Below are 20,161 nucleotides of genomic sequence, written 5' to 3' on the forward strand. Positions count from 1 at the left end.
TACTCTGAAATATACAAACGACAATACCAGTAGTATTGGGCCATTCTTCCACGCGAAGCAACTTGCCCTGAGAATTTTCATCAGGGCGAAGATGCCAATTCTATTCTAAATAATTACATGTTAAATAAAGTCATTTTAAATTGCACGTAATATTGCACTGGGTGTGTTCATCTTCAAAAGAAAGGAAGCACAAGGGTTCTGTTGATGTAAAGTCAATGGAGCTATGTGCATTTACACTAGCTGGGAACCTGGCCCCAAAATTTTCAGATGTCAAGCACATAGCTCATTAAGAATTATTTTCATAACAAAGGGTGTCTAAGTCATTTGCTTCAAGTTTCTGTCTCCGTACCAGTGAACAGTACGTCTATTGTTCTGCATGCAACTAGGGTAAAAAGCATCGGGCTCATTTGAGTAACTGGGCTAGTAAGAGGCATGGGTAGAGAAATGTACAGTACCACCACTATTAAGGTCTCAATCCTGCAGTCTTTACTCAGGCAAAGCTCCCACCGAAGTCCATGCTATCCTCAGCAGTGCCTGTGCACACCCATTAAGGGCAATGTGGCTGCACAGATGTCACTGAGGGCAGAATTTGGTCTGCAGAATCTTAATTACTGGAGATGATGCACATGGAGGAAAGAACCCAGCTAGACTCTCAGACTCCATGTAGAGTTGGCAGGACTGACAGAAAAAAACCCGAATATTTTTACCCTTGTAAACTGAAAAAACTGGATCTAGAGCTCATGGAGCCACAAATATAAATACAAACACTGTCACACCAGGTCAGACCAGTGGTTCTTCTAGTCCAGTATCGTGTCTCAGAAACATACTTCTGATGGAGATGCCAGCATCTCTGCAATGGAAAATTATAGAATAATCTAGCCACAAGGAATCTTTCTTCCTAACTCATTCAACTACTAATAGGCTTAGGCTCTGAAGCATGAGGGTTTGTATCCCTTATATTTATATAAAAAAGTCACCTCTGAAATAACTATGGCTGTTGTCATAATCCATATAAATGTCTATATCTTGTACTAAGTTATTGTCCTCAGGTATATAGTAGTGGGGAGTTCCATATGCACTATGGAAAAAAATTATGTACTATTTAAATGATACACATCACCACGTTGGGCGTTTTCATCTTCAAACAAACAAGGTGTCTTATAATTTCTCTTTTTAAGTATGTTTTCAACCAGTTTTCCTGGTGCTAAAACAAGGCCCCCCAGTCTATAATTCCCAAGATCACTCCTAAGCCTATTTCTAAAGTAGGGACATTATTCACTGGTCTTCATTCCTTGAGTATAGGACATCCACTGACTTCAAAAGGCCTTGTATCAAGCCCCACGAGAGCAAAACTACACTCCCAGTACTGATTATTTTTGAAAGAACATAAGAACGGCCATAGTGGGTCAGACCAATGGTCCATGTAGCCCGGTATCCTGTCTTCCAAAAGTGGCCAGTGCCAGATGTTCCAGAGGGAATGAACAGAAAAGGGCAATTGCAAGGGATCCATCCCCCATCATCCAGTCCCAGCTTCTGGCAAGTTTGTTGAAAATACACCATGGGCCTGAGTCACAAGTGTGGTGCACTGGCTCAGAACTCGAGTAATGCAATCCTGAGCGAATCCCTGCATGTGTCCATTTTGCAAGTGTGTGTAATGGGATATGAAAATATCAGTTCAGGAATTAATACCAGAACTACTCATTACTCGTCTATTTTCAAATTTTAACTAATAGGAGTGATGCCATCTATCTCTCTGAAGGATGATGCTTTCCTTCTGAGTGTCCCGTAGCACTGGATAAGGACATCCCAATAGAGGACTTATCCTGCTTGCAATTTACCCTGTTCTTTTTTAAAAAAATCCTAATAAGAGAAAGATAAATAAAACACTACTTTCCCTTAGATGAGTCTTGCCCTGTGTCCAATAATATGGCAGCATAAAGCTGTAGCCAATGGTGCCTATGTTTATAAATTTTAAAGGATGCATTGTTTAATGGAACTAGAGTCTGTACACACTGGTAAATCAGAGCCTGATCCTTTCAGGAGTCTAGAATCTTGGTGTGGCTCAGCCTCTTAGAAGATTAAGCCCTTAACTACAGGGAAACTACACAGTTGTACAAAGGAAAAAAATAAAGTTTTGCTCCAATTTTATCATAATTGAGGGGCATTAAATAAGGGTAACATGATTCTGCCTTCAAAAAGGAGCCTCTGCTTTTAAACCCTTTCTGAACTTCGATGCAAAGAAAGGCACGAATTAATTTAAGACGCCATTTCTAACGCACGGGCTTTTCCCATGAAATTCTTCTTAAATGGCATCATGAAGTCTTCAAAGTCCACCTCATAAGTAAAGCGCTCACGATGCAATTCCCGCTTTCTTATTAGACTAGCTGTTGTCGCTTCCGGGGTCCAAGTCTGGAAAACAAAGGTAAATACAATTGTAATAATTAAGCATCAGTATGTTCTAATTAACGAATAATGCTTATGCAATTGTCTCAACATTTTTGATATAGTTTTTTTTTAAAAATTAGAATCAATATCAGACAGACAAACTATTGGCTATCTAGTTGAATATTTGCTTTATCAGCTGGGAGATCTGTGATTTGAATCCTGAAACTCACCCTGATATTACATTACTTCCAGCCAATTGAGGGTGGAATTTTTACAAACACCTAAGGAAGTTAGACACCTAACTTTCATGGACTTCCAGTGGGAATTGGAATTCACTTATAAGCTCTGGAAAATCCTATCCTGTGTCCCTTAGACACTTTTAAAAATCCCACCCTAAAAATAGTCTGTATAGTTACAAAACCTCTTCCTCATTCAGTAAAATATTAGTGCCCATGGGACGGCACATCCAGCATTGCTTCCTGCTTCCATACCTGGCACAACCAAATAGCTTTCCCTGCTAAAAGACGTCATAGTGACAGAGAGTTCCCCAACGTAATTTCCAAACGTCTTTAATAGCTGCAGGGAAGCATATGCCACAGGCTCTTTACCATTGTCACTTGACAACGAATATCTGATATAGAAAAAAATGGATGTCCAGCACTCCTGCTGAATAGCCACTGATGGCATCAGAATCTGCAGCTGTGTGACAAAGGAGGCCACAGGCCTTTATTGCACATAGCACATTGTAAATGAGGACAAACGTTTACAAACATGCTTTGAAAAAGGACTGGGGCCTGACTGTTCTTTCAGTTTGCATGTGCAACGCCCACAGCTTTCACCTGCAACTGATGGATTAATAGGGGTCCTGGTGTGTATCTTACCTGTTAATTGTTACAGTAATACAGGGACTGTCATTCTGGATCTGAACAGTGACCCATCAAGTCCAGTATCCTGTCATCAACAGTGGCCAGCACCAGCTACTTCAGAGGAAGGTGCAGTCATGGGGTAACTTGCCCAAAGGGAAAGTTTCCTCCTAAGCCCCATCAGTTAGAAGTCAACTTATGCCTGAAGCATAAGAGTTTACGCCTTTAAAGGTGTTATTTATTTTTAACATACATTTAATATAGTTACAGTTGTAACTATGGATCCACATTAAATGTCTAATCCCTTTTTGAATCCTGTTATGATTTTGACCTCAGTGGCATCATGTGGCAATGAGTTCCACACGCTAATTGGAATTTCTTTAATTTCAACAGTACATATCTTGAAGGAGAGAATGACTCAGAAAAAAAATCAGTTGTCTTCAGCAAGGTCTTTTCCGCAATGATTATTGTTTATAACAGGAAAGGCAAATAAATTAATAACATAACTGACAAATAAGTAGAAAGACTCCTTAGAATGGATTTAAGCCAGACAAATGACAGCCCTGCTCTTCTAAAGGTACTCGCCCCTCTGTCTCCAAAGCAGCCGTTCTTATAGCTCTTCCCCTTAATAGCTGTAGAAGAGGTGAGGAAAGCTGATCTGGAGTTAACCCCTGGTACACTAGGATCATCCTTACACCCTGATACAACTTCATTGTCAACATTGTAAAGCATCTTTCTCAGAGAGAAACCACCTGAATTTTTACAAGGTTGTTGCTCTTTGATCAACTGATTTGTAATAAAAATACTGAAGGCTATTAATTTCTAGAGTCAGAACAAAATGATTTATCTTAAGCGGAGCAAGCAAAGTGACACTAGTTATGAAAGCCACGTTTCCAAATCATGCAAACAAAAGTTGTATATTTTTGATATTTCTGAATATATTGGGTCAGATTCTCTGCTGGTGTTAATGGGTTCAGCTCTACTGAATTGACTTTGACTTCAATCAAGCTGTAGATATTTACACCAGCAGAGAATACAGGTCTATTGTCATATTCATTTCAGTGTCAAAATGCAGCAGTATCGAGGCTCTGCTAATATACTTACTTTTCTGGGTATGAATGTGATATCAACTTTCTTAGTAGCACCACTGGTTATTAAAGAATTCAGATGAATAACATTGTCCTTAAAGGATTCTTTCTTTTCTTCAAAAATAGATTTTTCTGCGATTGGTGGAGGTGGCTGCAAAAGTTTAAGCACAAGACAAATATGTCACCCTTTCAAACACCATTCATACTAGTTGTTGTAGGATATTTCTTTTACCAGCCAGCCAGACAGATGTGTGTGTGTATCCATTCTAGAAAGATTCTATTATTGAATCATGTAAAAAAAAAAGGTTTAAGCATTTATATTGGAAATAAAAACGAGGGAAGCATTTTAAGAATCAGGCGAGTGGATGCAGTTCTTGGGAATTTACAGATGAAACATTCACATTTGCAAAAGAATTGGTTGACAAGTTTAGAAAGCTTGATGCTTTTTCCATGTATCACAAGTATTAACTAGCAAGCCTGTAAAGAAAAAGCCCGTACGGCATCTACACCAAAGGGCTAAACCAGAGTTTGACTTCTAGTCTCAGTCACATTCTCCCTAGGTTGTCAAGGGCAGGATTATTGTAAGGAAAGCACTTTTAGTCCCGGAGGGAATAATTGCATTGCGTCTCTAAATAGCATCCCCTAGGGCTGATTAAGAAGCAGCACTGATAAACTCCGAAGAAAGTCACAACTGAAAATGCCATAACTATGATGAAGCTGCTAAGGCCGGTGTTAGAATGTGTATTGGGGGAAAAGATCAAGTACTCAAGGCTCTGGCTGGGGTGCAGAGAACACACCAGGGAAAAGAACACTCAGAACAGAGGCAGGGTTTGAAAAATATAACTCAAATAGTTCAACATCTGAAGAGGCGGAATTCGTGATAATTGCAGACTCACGACTGGGAGAAAAGTCAAGGGGCTTTATCCAAAGCCCACTTAACTCAATAGAAGTCTTCCATTGAGACTTTGAGGGCTTTGGGTCAGGCCCCATATGCCGGATGTAACAAGGTCTCCTTTTAACATATCACAATCATGATGACAGTAAAGATTATATGAGGGAAAAGGACATTTCTCTACCTTGTGTTTAGGTACCACAGAACACACAATCCCTGGAATATCACACACCAAGCAGGTCAGTGGGCAACCCTGCACTAAAATAATTACCCAATCCACAGTTTTAGCTGATGAATGAGTATGACACGAGTTCAAAGCAGCAGGAGAGTGTCATTCAGAAACCACATGTTGCAAAGTATCGACTTTAAACAAAGTAAATACTCTTGGTCAAGTGCTACAATAATACATTTAGATGCCCATGACTAGGATAGCGATTATGTTCCTTGCACGTTCTCAGTGGCCAGATCTGTGGATACAGCCAAGGCCACGAAAGCACCAGAGGGTTCTGGGTACTGACTGTGCAGCTTAGCAGAAAGGAAGGCTGAAGTTGTGGGTAAAGGTCTGACTCTGATGATCTGGGTTCTGTTCGTGGCTCTGACACAGACTTCCTGTGTGACCTTTGGAAAGACACCTAACATTTTAGATTGAAAGCTCTTTGGGACAGGGAACGTCTTTTTGTTCGGTGTCTGTGCAATACCTCGCATAATGGGATCCTGCTCCATAACTGGCGCTACTAGGGATACAGTAATACAAATAATAAACTCTGTGTCTGAGTCCCGCTATCTACAATGCTCTCCACTCTCATGGTCCATGCTGCCAGGCTCTTGCTCCCTCCAGAATTGTTTACCCCGGCCCTGAAGCAAACTGTAACTATTCCTGTTCTAGTTTGAAGATCAGGCAGAATGCTTCCCACAGCTCCTGCTAGGCCAAAGGGATTGCACTAAAGAGCTGCAGCTAAATACTGACAATTGATCTCTTCTTCTGTTACGTTCTCCAGATCTGTGAGGTCCAGACTGCCCCTCAATCACTATGTCCGGTTGGTATAAACCTCCAGCACACCCTCTCATCATAGGTCAGCTCAGAAGCATGCAGACTTTACGAAGAACTAAATTCCAACCCAATCCAGCCCGCACCACCACCAAAATTGCATTTTGGAAAGTCTGATCTGTAATTTCCTTATCTTGTGCTGAATCTGCCGGGATAGTAAATAAGGGTATTGCAAAACTTTTTTTAAAAATGGAGTCACGTTGGCAAAAAGTGACTTTCATGATGCCTTTCAGGTAGCGGATGTCACAGGAGTACCTGACGGGGCACTGGTAACCGTGAGAAGAGCGCTGCTAAGCAGGAGTTCAGGGACCAGAGAAACAAAATAGCAAGCTCAAGTTACCGTGGAGATGAAATGGTCCTTATACCATTTGGCTGGGTGCATGCCACACGTGCTATAGTTAATATGAAAATAGCACCTAGAGGCCTATGTGACGGGCACTGTCCCTGCCCCCAAAGAGTTTACAGCTAAATAGAGAAGGGGAGGGGGGAATGCCCAAGATCATACAAGGAAGCCTGAGTTAGGAGATGGGGGTTCAATCCCAGATACCCAATGCCTTAATCCTTTCTCACAGTCACCGGTTATAGGGCTAGCGTGGTTTGCGTAAGTATTTTGTAGAGCATCTTTATAGCTTTTGTCTGGAAAATAAATGAAGAAAACAAGCATCTTAGTAACTGTTGGCAAATCAAATCACCTCCTTGGCTGTATTTCATTACCCCCTGCTATCTATCATACCTCCTCCTTTGCAGCTTCAGCCTCCCCCTGCTTGGGCTTAGCAGCTGATTTAGGCTTGCCAGGTTTCTTCCCTTTATCTGCTTTGGTTTCTGGTGGTTTTGGCAAACGGTCCAGTTTTTGTTGAAGCAGGTCAATTAGTCTAAAGTCAGCGTACGCCTTTGCAATGTCCAAAGTATTTTGGCCTTTTTAAAAAAGAAAAAGCAAAAGCAAAGTTCACAATAAGAATCACTGTCAGTAGCTGTATCAGCCATGACAATAAACGGTGGCATTGATCACCATAATGACACTGCAATTCACTGAACTCAGTTACAGCTCAAGCCTCCTAACCATGAAACACATGAGTTGTGCTCACTCATGTTATCAGCCTTGCCGACATCTATGGGAATACTTGCAGGAGTAGACACTATTTTTGTGACTAAGGGTTTTCAGGATCAAGCCCCTAAACTGTGTTTCACATGTATTCTTTGGTTGGTCATTTTGCTTGAAATAGTTTTTGACATTTGTTGTTTATATTTGAACTCTTGTAGAAGCGAATTCAGCAAGATGATGACTTTACTTGGAGGCACTCAACACCTCCCAGGAAGCGGTCAGCATATTGCAGAGCCAGGGCTTTAAAACAGGCTAGAGTAGATCTCCACCTCTTTTAGGGCCCTCAGTGGAACACCATCATTTTAAAAGTTATTCCTCTGTAGCAAAACTCAGTGGAGCTGAGCACCTGCAATTCCCAGTGAACTCAGTGGGTATTACAAGGCTCTGGCCTAGAACTGGATGGGGAATGGTTTGGGGGCCACACAAAAATTTCTAGGATTTAAAAAAAAATTTCCAGTTTAACACAGGGGAAAAAAACCCTGAAATCTTTAGAATTTGTTCCTTTTTTTTTTGAAAAATCAGAGAGACACCCCTCCCCACATCCAAGAACAGCTTATAGTCTGGTAGGTAGGACTCTCCACCGGGATGTGAGAAAGACAGTGACTTGAACCCCCATCCCAAGTGAGCACCCTAACCACCAACCTATTTGCGGGAGCCAGAGAAAGAGGTGGTGCACACACACCTTGACCAGATAGTGCCCCATGGACCTGAGAAACCTTCCCATGCAAGCTTCATTGAAACTGACCCTTTCTTGCAAAAAGTTTCACTTTTGACAAAACTATGTTTTTGGACAAGCTATGTTTCCCAAATCAGCTCTGCTGACGGCCCTCTGGATCAAGCATTTCATCCCCTCATAGATGCTCCCATGTCTTTAAAAAAAGAAACCTACAAGATTAAAATGTTCAGTGACAGAAATAAAAGTTTTCATTTTAAATGATGCCAGCTACATGAATTACATATAATCATTGTTTTAGTTGAACAGCTGCTGTGCGTCTCAACCCCAGGAATAAAGCCACACTTGCCAACAATTTTGACATTTCACGTAATCATACCTTATAGAAAGTATTAAAACGTTTCATAATAGTTTAAAAACAAACAAACCCTAAATGTGCACTATAGCTGATGAAGGGAATGGTTTGTTTAACAATTAGAAAGGGCTAGTATGAGAAGTTTTCCCCCACTACTTACAACTGTTTGCCCACAGTGGTGTGATTAGAACAGAGCAGAAGATACATATACAGAGTCAGATTTTCAAAAGAGCTCAGCTCCCAGTTGCAGACCTAAATAAGGGCCAGATTTCCAGATTGCTCAGCACCCGGCAATTCAAATGCTCTTTTGAAAATCCAACTACTTATTTAGGCATTGGATGCTGGGCTATTTTGAAAAACTGGCCCACAGTGAAGTTTACAGCTGAAGCAAGTTTTTCCTCTTTTATTCAAAACAAACATGTCCCCTTACTATTACTTAAACAGCATGGATTAAAGAGGACTTTAAGCCACCTTCGTGGTGTTGGGGTTTTGGTCTGGTTGGCGGGTAATGCAGCCTCCAGCACAATGTAGAGTGGCCTCCAGGGCTGCTCTTAACTACAGCAGCCTGCAACCTGGAGTTGTCCAGAATCCCTTTAGAGGAATGAGCTATGAAGTCTCCCTTCTTGCCCCAGCATATCTTCTATGCCAAGGCTTCTAAGGGGACCTGTGTAGAGCTACTGACCTTCACCAGAAGAATTGTCCTGTATCCCTTTTCTGGCCACTGCATGGTGACATGACAGTGCATAGGGGCTGGAGTACAGGTGCAGAATTCCTTCCCTGGAGTTTGCCAACTGAGGTCAATGGGGACAAGACTGCATCAATAAATACCAGCAGCTGGCCAAAACACCCAGCCAATATATTTTTAATTTAATAACATTTATTTTACTGGGAATAGTTTCTGATGCATGACATCTATTGGACACCTCTGCAGACTGAAGTTAATAAGACTCTCCCACTACATCATGTGAAAACCAAGGAAACTAACAGAGCTGCACGAGATTCCTGTCTCTACTGCTACTACAAGGTAATAACTTCTGTATAAATTCAGATAATTTTTGTTGTCATTTTTGCTAACACAGAATAATATTTATCCAACTGCTAAACAGGAAGAAGCACATCAAACAAGTGCCACATACAGAATTAAAAGTAAAAACACAATGGCTATTATAGATGGGTCACAATTAAAACCTTTACAATTTTGCTTTACATAACTAGCATTACCTCACTATAGTACTCACTAATAACCATTTGCAAACCAAGGGAGCCATTACAGTCCTAGCAGAGTTGTTTTCAATGACACTATTTCACTGCAAAAAACTTTGTTAACCTAGAGTTAAGCTTGAATTTTTACATAAAGAATAAATCAAAACAAAAAAAACCCCAAAACTCTTGAGACCCACTTTTTTCAAAAGGCACAAAATGATAGAAATCCTGAACAGAATGTAACATAATGCCACTATATAAATCCATGGTATGGCCACACAGCATGCAGTTCTGGTTACCTCATCTCCCAAAAGGTACATTAGAATTAGAAATGGTGCAGAGAAGGACAACGAAAATTATGAGGGGCATGGAACATTTTCCATACAAGGAGAAATTAAAAAAACTGGGATTATTCAGTTTAGAAAAGAGATGACTAAGTGACATGACAGAGGTCTATAAATCACAAGTAGTATGGAGAAAGTGAATGGGGAAGTGCTATTTACCCCTTCACGTAACGTAAGAATGAAATTCACTCAATGACATTAATAGGCAGCAGGTTTAAAACAAATGCACGCACAAGACACAGTCAACCTATGGTTCTCGTTGCCAGGAGTTGTGAAGGCCAAAAGTATAGTGGGGTTCAAAAAGAATGAGAGAAGTTCATGGAGGATAGGTCCAGCAATGGCTGTTAGGCAAGATGGTCAGTGACAGAACCCCATGCTCCAGCATCTGGCATTGGCCATTATCAGAGACAGGATACAGGGCTAGATGGACAACTGGTCTGACCCCGTATGGCCGTTCTTAATGTTCTTAAAATGTGGGTTCCACGTAGTAAAAACTGAACCCCTAAACACTGGAAAATAGGAACACGCCCACTAAATTTACTAAGACAACTTTAACTCTCTCCCCAGAGCACCATGCTGACAACCACCAGAAATATAGTACAGCCAGATCCTCAAAGAACATACCACTTCATTTTACTTCTTTTACAATACGATCCACTGTCTCAACAAAGCTTATGTGTAACTGAGAAAAACTCCAAACCCTCTCCTGCCTTTTTAATCGAAAGTGACCACAAATAATTTGGATATTTACCTTTTCTGTTTTCCATCTGGACTTTCGCACCAGAATCAATTAAATATTGCACTGAGTCCAATCTACAGCTCTCAATAGCTCTCATCAGTGGGGTGGCACTGTTGATTGTAACTGCATCTATCGCTGCTCCATACTTCACAAGCAGTTCAGCAATGTCCTGTTGACCTGCATGGCAGGCATGGTGCAGAGGAGTCCACTTGAAATTGTCAGTTGCGTTTACATCAGCCCTGTAAATAAATAAAACATAAGAACATATGAATGGCCATAATGAGTCAGACCAATGGTCCATCTAGCCCAGTGTCCTGCCTTCTGACAGTGGCTGGTACCAGATACTTCAGAGGGAATGAACAGAACAGGGCAATTATCAAGTGACATCCCCTGTCATCTAACCCCAGCTTCAAACTGTTTCACCTCTAGGGACACCCAGAGCATGGGGTTGTGTCCCTGACCACCTTGGCTAATAGCCATTGATGGATCTGTCCTCCATGAACTTCTCTAATAAAGAGGTACTGTGTACATATAAAGATGAATACAACTACTGTATCTAGATTGATTGTTTCACAGTTCCAGGTCCAGTAAACATTAAATGCATGACGTTACTTTTTAAATGTAAGAAGCCTTTTCATGGGTTTTCATCTCTCTGTCATACAGCTTTGAAATATTTTAAAATACCTGACGTGGCTTATCATGGAACTAAATGAATTTTCGGAGTTCGTATGGCTGATGACCACTTAGCTAACTAAGAGCAACAAAAATGATTAAAGGTCTAGAAAACATGACCTATGAGGGAAGATTGAAAGAAATTGGGTTTGTTTAGTCTGGAAAAGAGAAGACTGAGAAGGGGACATGATAGCAGTTTTCAAGTACATAAAAGGTTATTACAAGGAGGAGGGAGAAAAATTGTTCTTCTTAACCTCTGAGGATAGAACAAGAAGCAATGGGCTTAAATTGCAGCAAGGGAGGTTTAGGTTGGACATTAGGAAAAACATCCTAACTATTGGGGTGCTTAAGCAGTGGGAATAAATTGCCTAGGGAGTTTGTGGACCCTCCATCACTGGAGATTTTTAAGAGATTAGACAAACACCTGTCACGAATGGTCCAGATAATACTTAGTCCTGCCATAACTGCAGGGGACTGGACTAGATGACCTCTTGAGCTCCCTTCCAATCCTATGATTCCCATCTTGGAACAGCTGTATGGTGCCTACTCACATTACTGCAAGAATGCTTCCGTAAGGAGGGGAACAATAGGGTTGTAAATGATTCATGTCACGAATCAAACATATCATTTTTATACTGCTGCCACTACTGTGCTCTGGCTTCCACTTGGGCCCCCTGGTGTGATCTTCTAACCCTTATGGCTATGTTTTATGTTCTTTAACAAAAGATCAGCATCCTCAGATTCTTCTTACCAGAACAATTCAGGCTGACTGTCACTTTAAAATCCGCCCTGAGTTAACGGGCTGCATGCTGCTCTGCTGCTTCAGAAGCAATGATCCAGGGGACAGGAATCTGCCACTGATCTAGACCAGGGATCGGCAACCTTTGGCACGCGACCTGTCAGGGAAATCCGCTGGCGGGCCGGGATGGTTTGTTCACCTGCAGCGTCTGCAGGTTCGGCCGATCGCGGCTCCCACTGGCTGCAGTTCGCCACTCCAGGCCAATGGGGGCTGCAGGAAGCGGCGTGGGCCGAGGGATGTCTAAGGGCATGCCTTCACAGCCCAGTTAGCTCAAGTGATAACTCAAATGTTACTCTTTCCTCAACTCCTATCCACTCACAAAAATCTCTTGGTCAAGTTAAATGGTGCTTTAAACTCTAGCCCATCAGGGGTGGAGTGTGGGTTTAAACTCAAGTGATGCTGAGGCTGGAGCTAGTAATGCTGGGGGGATGCAATGGCGTGACTTACAGTAACTCATCACCCGATCATCCAGTCACACTGCGTCACTGCGGTGTTGTTTTGCAGTGTGGTTGCTCTCACTGGGGCTAGGTTAGCAGGAGTACAGTAACTTTAGCTCACTGATGCAGTGAAGACAAGCCCTAAGGAACAGGCCACAATAGATGTGAGGCAGAAACTCTTCCAGGTGTGCGCTCTAGATTCTGGTTACATCATTTATTTCAGTTCCCCTCCCACTTTAACATTTTCATCTGTTGAATGTTCTTCCACAGCCCAAAGAATTAAAGCCTATGGACTCCAAACAGGGATGACAATGAAGAGAGACATGAAAGAGAAGCTCATCCAATTATCAGATCATTTCCTTGGATTTTCTTTAGATTTTTCTCAATCTTTTTTTTTTTTTAAAGTCAGTGCACCCAATTTTATTTTGAAATAGTTACATTCTATAAGGGATGTGGCCAAGTAGTTTACTACCCAGATTTCACCATACTTTAACGGATGCATATTGTAAAATCAAATAATACTCATATTTTAACACTAAACAGACTCTCTGATTATAAATTGCCAGACCTCTGGCATAAATCAGTGTAGCTCTCCTGAAACTAGAGTATCTATGCTGATTTATACAAGCTGATGATCCAACACTGCATACCTGTACAGCTTTAGGTTAGAAAATTACAGTATTCCTACCTGCATGCCTCCAGCTTTCACCCTGACCACACCACACGATCCATCGTCTACAGCCAAGCTCTGCGATACAACCGCATTTGCTCCAACCCCTCAGACAGAGACAAACACCTACAAGATCTCTGTCAAGCTTTCTTACAACTACAATACCCACCTGCAGAAGTAAAGAAACAGATTGATAGAGCCAGAAGAGTTCCCAGAAGTTACCTACTACAGGACAGGCCTAACAAAGAAAATAACAGAACGCCACTAGCGGTCACCTTCAGCCCCCAACTAAAACCCCTCCAACGCATTATTAAGGATCTACAACCTATCCTAAAGGATGACCCAACACTCTCACAAGTCTTGGGAGACAGGCCAGTCCTTGCCTACAGACAGCCCCGCAACCTGAAGCAAATACTCACCAACAACCACATACCACACAACAGAACCACTAACCCAGGAACTTATCCTTGCAACAAAGCCCGTTGCCAATTGTGCCCACATATCTATTCAGGGGACACCATCACAGGGCCTAATAACATCAGCCACACTATCAGAGGCTCGTTCACCTGCACATCCACCAATGTGATATATGCCATCATGTGCCAGCAATGCCCCTCTGCCATGTACATTGGTCAAACTGGACAGTCTCTACGTAAAAGAATAAATGGACACAAATCAGATGTCAAGAATTATAACATTCATAAACCAGTCGGAGAACACTTCAATCTCTCTGGTCACGCAATCACAGACATGAAGGTCGCTATCTTAAAACAAAAAAACTTCAAATCCAGACTCCAGCGAGAAACTGCTGAATTGGAATTCATTTGCAAATTGGATACTATTAATTTAGGCTTAAATAGAGACTGGGAGTGGCTAAGTCATTATGCACGGTAGCCTGTTTCCTCTTGTTTTTTCCTACCCCCCCCCCCAGATGTTCTGGTTTAACTTGGATTTAAACTTGGAGAGTGGTCAGTTTAGATGAGCTATTACCAGCAGGAGAGTGAGTTTGTGTGTGTATGGGGGTGGGGGGGATGTGAGAAAACCTTGATCTATGCAGGAAATAGCCCGACTTGATTATGTAAAGAGTTGTCACTTTGGATGGGCTAGCACCAGCAGGAGAGTGAATTTGTGTGGGGGGGGTGGAGGGTGAGAAAACCTGGATTTGTGCTGGAAATGGCCCACCTGTTGATCATTTTAGATAAGCTATTACCAGCAGGACAGTGGGGTGGGAGGAGGTATTGTTTCATATTCTCTGTGTGTATATAAAGTCTGCTGCAGTTTCCACGGTAAACATCTGATGAAGTGAGCTGTAGCTCACGAAAGCTCATGCTCAAATAAATTGGTTAGTCTCTAAGGTGCCACAAGTACTCCTTTTCTTTTTGCGAATACAGACTAACACGGCTGTTCCTCTGAAACCTGTCAGTATTTCTTTAATTATTCAGAGCTAGAAAGATTGATATTAAAAACTTCACACTGGTGTAATCGGGGGACGTTTTCAGTATTGTTTATCTAGTTTATCCTACATAGCAGTACAGCAATGATGGCATGACAGAAGTGAAATGTGCAACTTGAGAGAAAGCATAAGAGTTAGGCTCACAGAAAGAAAATAAATATTTTATTTTACTACAGAACAGAAATAATCAATGTTGCTGCAATATTGTTGACATAGCTGCTTCATAAAATGTGACCTGAATAGCCATCCTGATTATGCCGTTACACTTTCTACATCTTATATTCAGACTTTTCCCTCTGTCTTCCATATTCCCTTCTGGTTAATTTCATATTTTTAATATTTCTCCATTCATATTTTTTGCATTTGCTTTTTATTTTACTCACTCTTTTTTTTTTTTACTTTGTGGAAATGAAAATTTACATGCAAAGAACTGAATTAACAAAAATGCAGTGGTCTGAAAGACTGTCTCCAGTCCAAGGCAATTAGATCCAGGGATGCAGACACCTGTGCGCAAGCAGGACACTGCTGAAGTTAATGAGGCCCTGCAGGCATGCAGGGGTCCATCCGGGCAGGACCAGGACCCAGCTGATTGTGGTACACTTCCCTCAGGTGGAGCTCAGAACAGGAGGGGCCCCATCAGCCACTTCTCCTGACTTATCACTTCACCAAGGTTCCTTCACAGTTATCAAAGGGGAGAACGATGCTCCCTCCTGTTTTCAAACAAGCCACAAGCTCTTCCCATAATCCTCCCCAAGTCTGCTGCGTCTCAGAAGCCCCACTGAATGGGTTTACAAGGAGTAAAAGACCACTGAGGGGTTCTTCCCCAACCCCTTCCACACACACACACACATACATATACACACGCCCCAGCTACATCAGCTTCATTGTATCTGGGACTGTCCCATAGAGGTACAATGTGGAAATTGTTGAACTGGAGCATCCATTAGAACATTAGTCCAGGAGCCAATACCAGATGCTTTGCAGGAAGATGCAAGAAACCCCACAGTTATAAGATGTTTCAGGATAAGTTTCTTCTTAACCCGCTCTGGCCAAAAGCTGACTTATGCCCTGAAACACAAGGGTTTGCATTCCATCCACACGTCTTTTAAATTCTTTATTAATGTAGTCCTGGATGTTCTTGTAATCTATATAAATGTCTAATCTTTTTTAAAATCCTGCTGAAGTCTTGCTCTCAGTGACATCTTGGCAATAAGTTCCACCGGCTAATTGAGTGTTATTTGTTTACCAGTTTTAAAATTTGCTGGCTTTCAGTGTCATTGGATAACTCTTGATCTTGCGTAAGAAAGGGCGAGGGGAGAGAAGTGCTCTATCATCTCCATACCATACATTATTTTATACATCACTATCATTTCCTATTCATCTCCTTTCTGGAGTAAATGATCCACAATCCTTCCAGTCTCTCTTCATATGCATTATTTTCCATGCCTGCCATTATTCTCTCCATCTGTTCACTGAACCCCCTCCGCTTCTATTTTATCCTTTTAGGGACAAGCTGATCAGATCTGAACAGAGTATTCCAGGGGAGGGCATAACATTGATTTACATAGGACTTGCATGTTAGCACTGTTTCTTGCTGTATTTTTTTTTTTATCAAACTGATTTATAATACTGCTCCAGCAAAACTGTGCAAATAAACCACAGCACACACTGCCGATTTATGGTCAAACTGCACCATTTTTTATAACCTTAGATGAACATATAGAACACTTTGTATTCCACTCGATATGGTTTGTTGAAAGACCGTATTGTAAAAGGGAGCCCAGAAAGATTCCCATAGCAATATTTTCACCATGTACTGAAATTCTATCTTGCCAAAAGGTGCAAAGCTAACATTTACTATGGCACTTTACCTCTGAATTTCCTGTTTTTGTCTGTTTAAAATCCCAAAATTAACATTGCTTTACCATGTTACAAGGTCCAAATGTTAAACATAAGGGGCAAAATTTATCCTAGATGTAACTCCATTGAACTCAATGGAGGTTTGATAAAGTCAGTAAAGATTAATTGGCCCAATAAGCATAACCACTAGACTCCAAGAATGCACAGGCTTAAACATGTACGTAACTTTACAAATGTCCCATGAATGTTAGTGGGACTGCTGAAATGCACTAAGTTGCATGAGTTTAAGTCTCTTCAGGCTTGGGGCCTGTAGGCAGTGTAGGCCTTACTGGAGCCCTACACACAACTAACAGTAAGAACCAAAGGAAGCCTGGTCTTGGCAAAATTTCAATGCACCAGGTATTAGCTAACACCAAGTAAGCACATTCCAGGCCTGAGAGGATGATACAGAAACACCCAGAGTTCTCAAGTAATTGCATGAACACATTCCCAGGCAATGGCTGAGAGACAGACAGACCCCTCATAAGATATTGAGGGAATGACAGGATAATGGATGAGGATTTTTTGTTAGAACTAGCAGGTGCAAGGTAGAAGAAAAGAATGAAAAGCATATGGAATGTAACATTTAACGTCTTTATATCAATGTATAAAAGGAGAAGACATAGAAGGGGCATCTTTATGCTGGCCTACGGGACCAGATCCTAATGTCCTGGTTAAGCTGGTACCATTGTCACAGGCATACATATATTAGCGTACCTGTAGCTCCTACGGGGCACTGGAACTGTGCTTTGTCGACATCTAACCTGGCTGAGCACCTTCAGCATTGAACCGAGCCCATGGTCTTTGTGAACAACATCGAGGTCTGCTGAATCAGCAAGCTGCTGGTGAAGCTGATGGATACAGGAGCACCTACCAGCTTCAACAAGGCTTCACTAACAACAGAGCCTAAGACTATAAGTAACTGCTCACCCTTGGAAATGGGAATTGCTATATGTAGAGAGTAATGCTAAGGTAAATATCATTGTCTTTCAAATTAAAAAAAATAAAGGGTTTTTAAAAACCCATCGCACTTGTGGGTTTTTTGCATATAACACAACATTCTGCTCTTTTGTTCTCCTCGTTGAACAGACACCTTGTCGTGCCCTGGTAGAGCCCGACAGTCATTCAGATAAATGCCTAAGGGAACATCTTCCAAATTACTTGAATGAATCGTTAACTATCATTCAAAATAAAAATCCTACCTTTTATTATTTAGATTTCCCAAGTGTGTCTGCTGACTACAATCTGCCGCAGACCTTTTAAAGTGGTGAATATATTAGATAGCAGTGTCTGACTACAGCCTTAAGCCTAATCTACTCAGCACATGTGTCAGCCTGCTGTGGTTGTAGAAAGGAAGTACAGTAATGCTTTTATGCACCAGTCTCAATTCACACCTTTGTCTCTAAAGGCAGTGGGAATCAGGAGATCTAGGATGTATTCCCAATTCTGCCACAGACTGCTCGTGTGACCTTGGGCCAGTCACTTAGGCCAACATTTTCAAAAAGCATCCTCTAATTTTGAGTGCCTCCGTTTTTGGAATGCCCAATTTGGGACACGCTGAGGTGGATTTTCAGAGGTGCACTGGCAGATCCCATTGACTTCAACTGGATATTTAGGTATCCGGCACTTCTGAAAGACCAAAAGCTCAGACCCCCCCCAAATTAGCAAACACTTTGAAAACATTGGCTTTAACCAACTTTGAAGATCACCTTTAAGTGCTTCTGCTTCCCCATCTTCAAAAACAAGGATCATCATAACAATACCCTACCTCATGGGCGTTATGAAGCTAAATTCATTATTGCTTGCAATGCTTTGATTGTACAGTGATAAACACTAAGCAAATTCTTTAAAATAAAGTTAAATATCTCCAAGTTTTCTTCTTTTGTGTCTAAGTGACTATCAAATATATACACTGCAAAAACAACCCTCCTCACAAAAACTTACCCCTTCTCTAGAAGATATTTCACAGCATCCATGTTTCCACTTCCACATGCCGCCATCAGAGGAGTTTTATAATATACATCTCTAATGTCCACTGGTATCCCCTCTTCAAATGCTTTTTTCAGCGACACAATGTCTCCTTCTTTAGTAAGATAGTTAATCTTGGTGTAAGTCTTCTCTGGCTCATCAATGTACCACGCAGAGTCATCCTGCAAAGGATGTTCAGGGGGGTGATCCCGATGAAAGCGGTTACCATCGGTCACATTCTGATAGGTCTCAATCATGTACATAGGGGGCCCGCCATCTGTTCGGCGTGGGCACAAGCTCTCTGGAATGACGCAGATGGGCATGGGGATGGAGAATTTGCCTTTCTTGCCTTTTCCTTTCTTCCCTTTCTTCTTTTTGGGTCCAAAAGACGAAATGAGATAGGCTTTTTGCAAGTATTTGGAACCTTTAAAGAACTCTTCAATGTTAATTCCCCCAGCACGAGACTTATCATGTGCCTGGGCAACGGTTTGTATTAGTTCAGCATCCACAAAATCACACTTCTCCTGAATAATTGATGCAAAATCATCTTTGCTTATTGTTCCGTCACCTCTGTCCACAACCTCAAATGCCTCACGAAGGGCTGTCTGATGTTCTAAGGACCAATCGTGCAACCTCATCGCAAAGCGTGGATTGGCTTCCTTCGCTCCAGGTTTGGTGATTTTAGCATGGAGTCGTTCAATTTTGCGCAGTTCCTTTGATGCTGCTTTAAAGCCACCTTCTTTGGCAGTCATTCTTGGGGTTTTTGTTAGTAGGTTCTTCCATTTAGGATCACAGCCTAAACATACAGACATTGTTTTACTGAAAAAACAAGATGGTGTATAAAACTAGCTGAGTCTTAATTCAGATTTGCAGCCAACTGCTGCAGATAATTATTAACACAGGTCTACAATTTTATACTGTCTGGGATCTAAACAGAACTATTAAATTGCACTTTTTAACTAGGGAATGGGATAGTTATTATACACAAATACACAAAAACTACACTGAAAGATTTTACTTAAACCAATAAAAGAAGTCATGAAGAGCAGAGCTAAGCTTGAAATATTATTTCTAACTCACCATTCTGTACCCAAGAATTGCAGTTTGGCTATGTGTGGTGCCATTCCTTAAAATGTTTGTACCTCATGAACACAGCATGAAGAGATTTTGCAGGTTCATGTGATGACAGTGAAATTCCAGGGGTGACACTGAATTTGATTTTAGTCAGCATGACCACAGCTTCTTTGAGGCCAAATCCAATGCCCACAGAGATTAAGGGGAGTCATTCCGTTCACTTCAGTAGGCTCTGGATCAGGCCCTTTAAGTGATACAATGATTATTTTCCTTTGAAATGTAAAGGGTCCAAAGCAGCTGTGGACACTCACTTCTGAAAGAATTAAATCCATCCCAATGCTAATGGAATATTGTTCCCACCTGTGTATGCCTAAATACTTAGCCCAGTGTTGTTTTAAATGACTCAAATCTATTGAGCATCCACTGCCTCCCTTGAGAATTATTCTACAGGCTCACAGCCACACGGTTAGGAAAATTTTCCTGACAATCTATATTTA

The 20,161-nt window shown here is 41.4% G+C and overlaps 1 protein-coding gene across 6 annotated transcripts in view; it reads right to left on the minus strand.

Moving 5' to 3' along the window:
* Positions 1-20,161, minus strand: part of ANKEF1 (ankyrin repeat and EF-hand domain containing 1) — a 48,488-nt gene that overhangs the window by 15,878 nt on the left and 12,449 nt on the right. For all 6 annotated transcript variants that reach the window (XM_075127246.1, XM_075127244.1, XM_048842578.2 and 3 more), the window contains 5 exons: positions 18,567-19,386; positions 10,705-10,931; positions 7,010-7,191; positions 4,353-4,487; positions 2,280-2,409 (listed from right to left, as the gene is read on the minus strand). In XM_075127246.1, the coding sequence (XP_074983347.1) occupies positions 2,280-2,409; positions 4,353-4,487; positions 7,010-7,191; positions 10,705-10,931; positions 18,567-19,386 (1,494 nt within the window). The remainder of the gene's footprint in view (positions 1-2,279; positions 2,410-4,352; positions 4,488-7,009; positions 7,192-10,704; positions 10,932-18,566; positions 19,387-20,161) is intronic.

This window comes from Caretta caretta, chromosome 3 (assembly GCF_965140235.1).
Source record: "Caretta caretta isolate rCarCar2 chromosome 3, rCarCar1.hap1, whole genome shotgun sequence".
Classification (NCBI taxonomy): Eukaryota; Metazoa; Chordata; order Testudines; family Cheloniidae; genus Caretta; species Caretta caretta.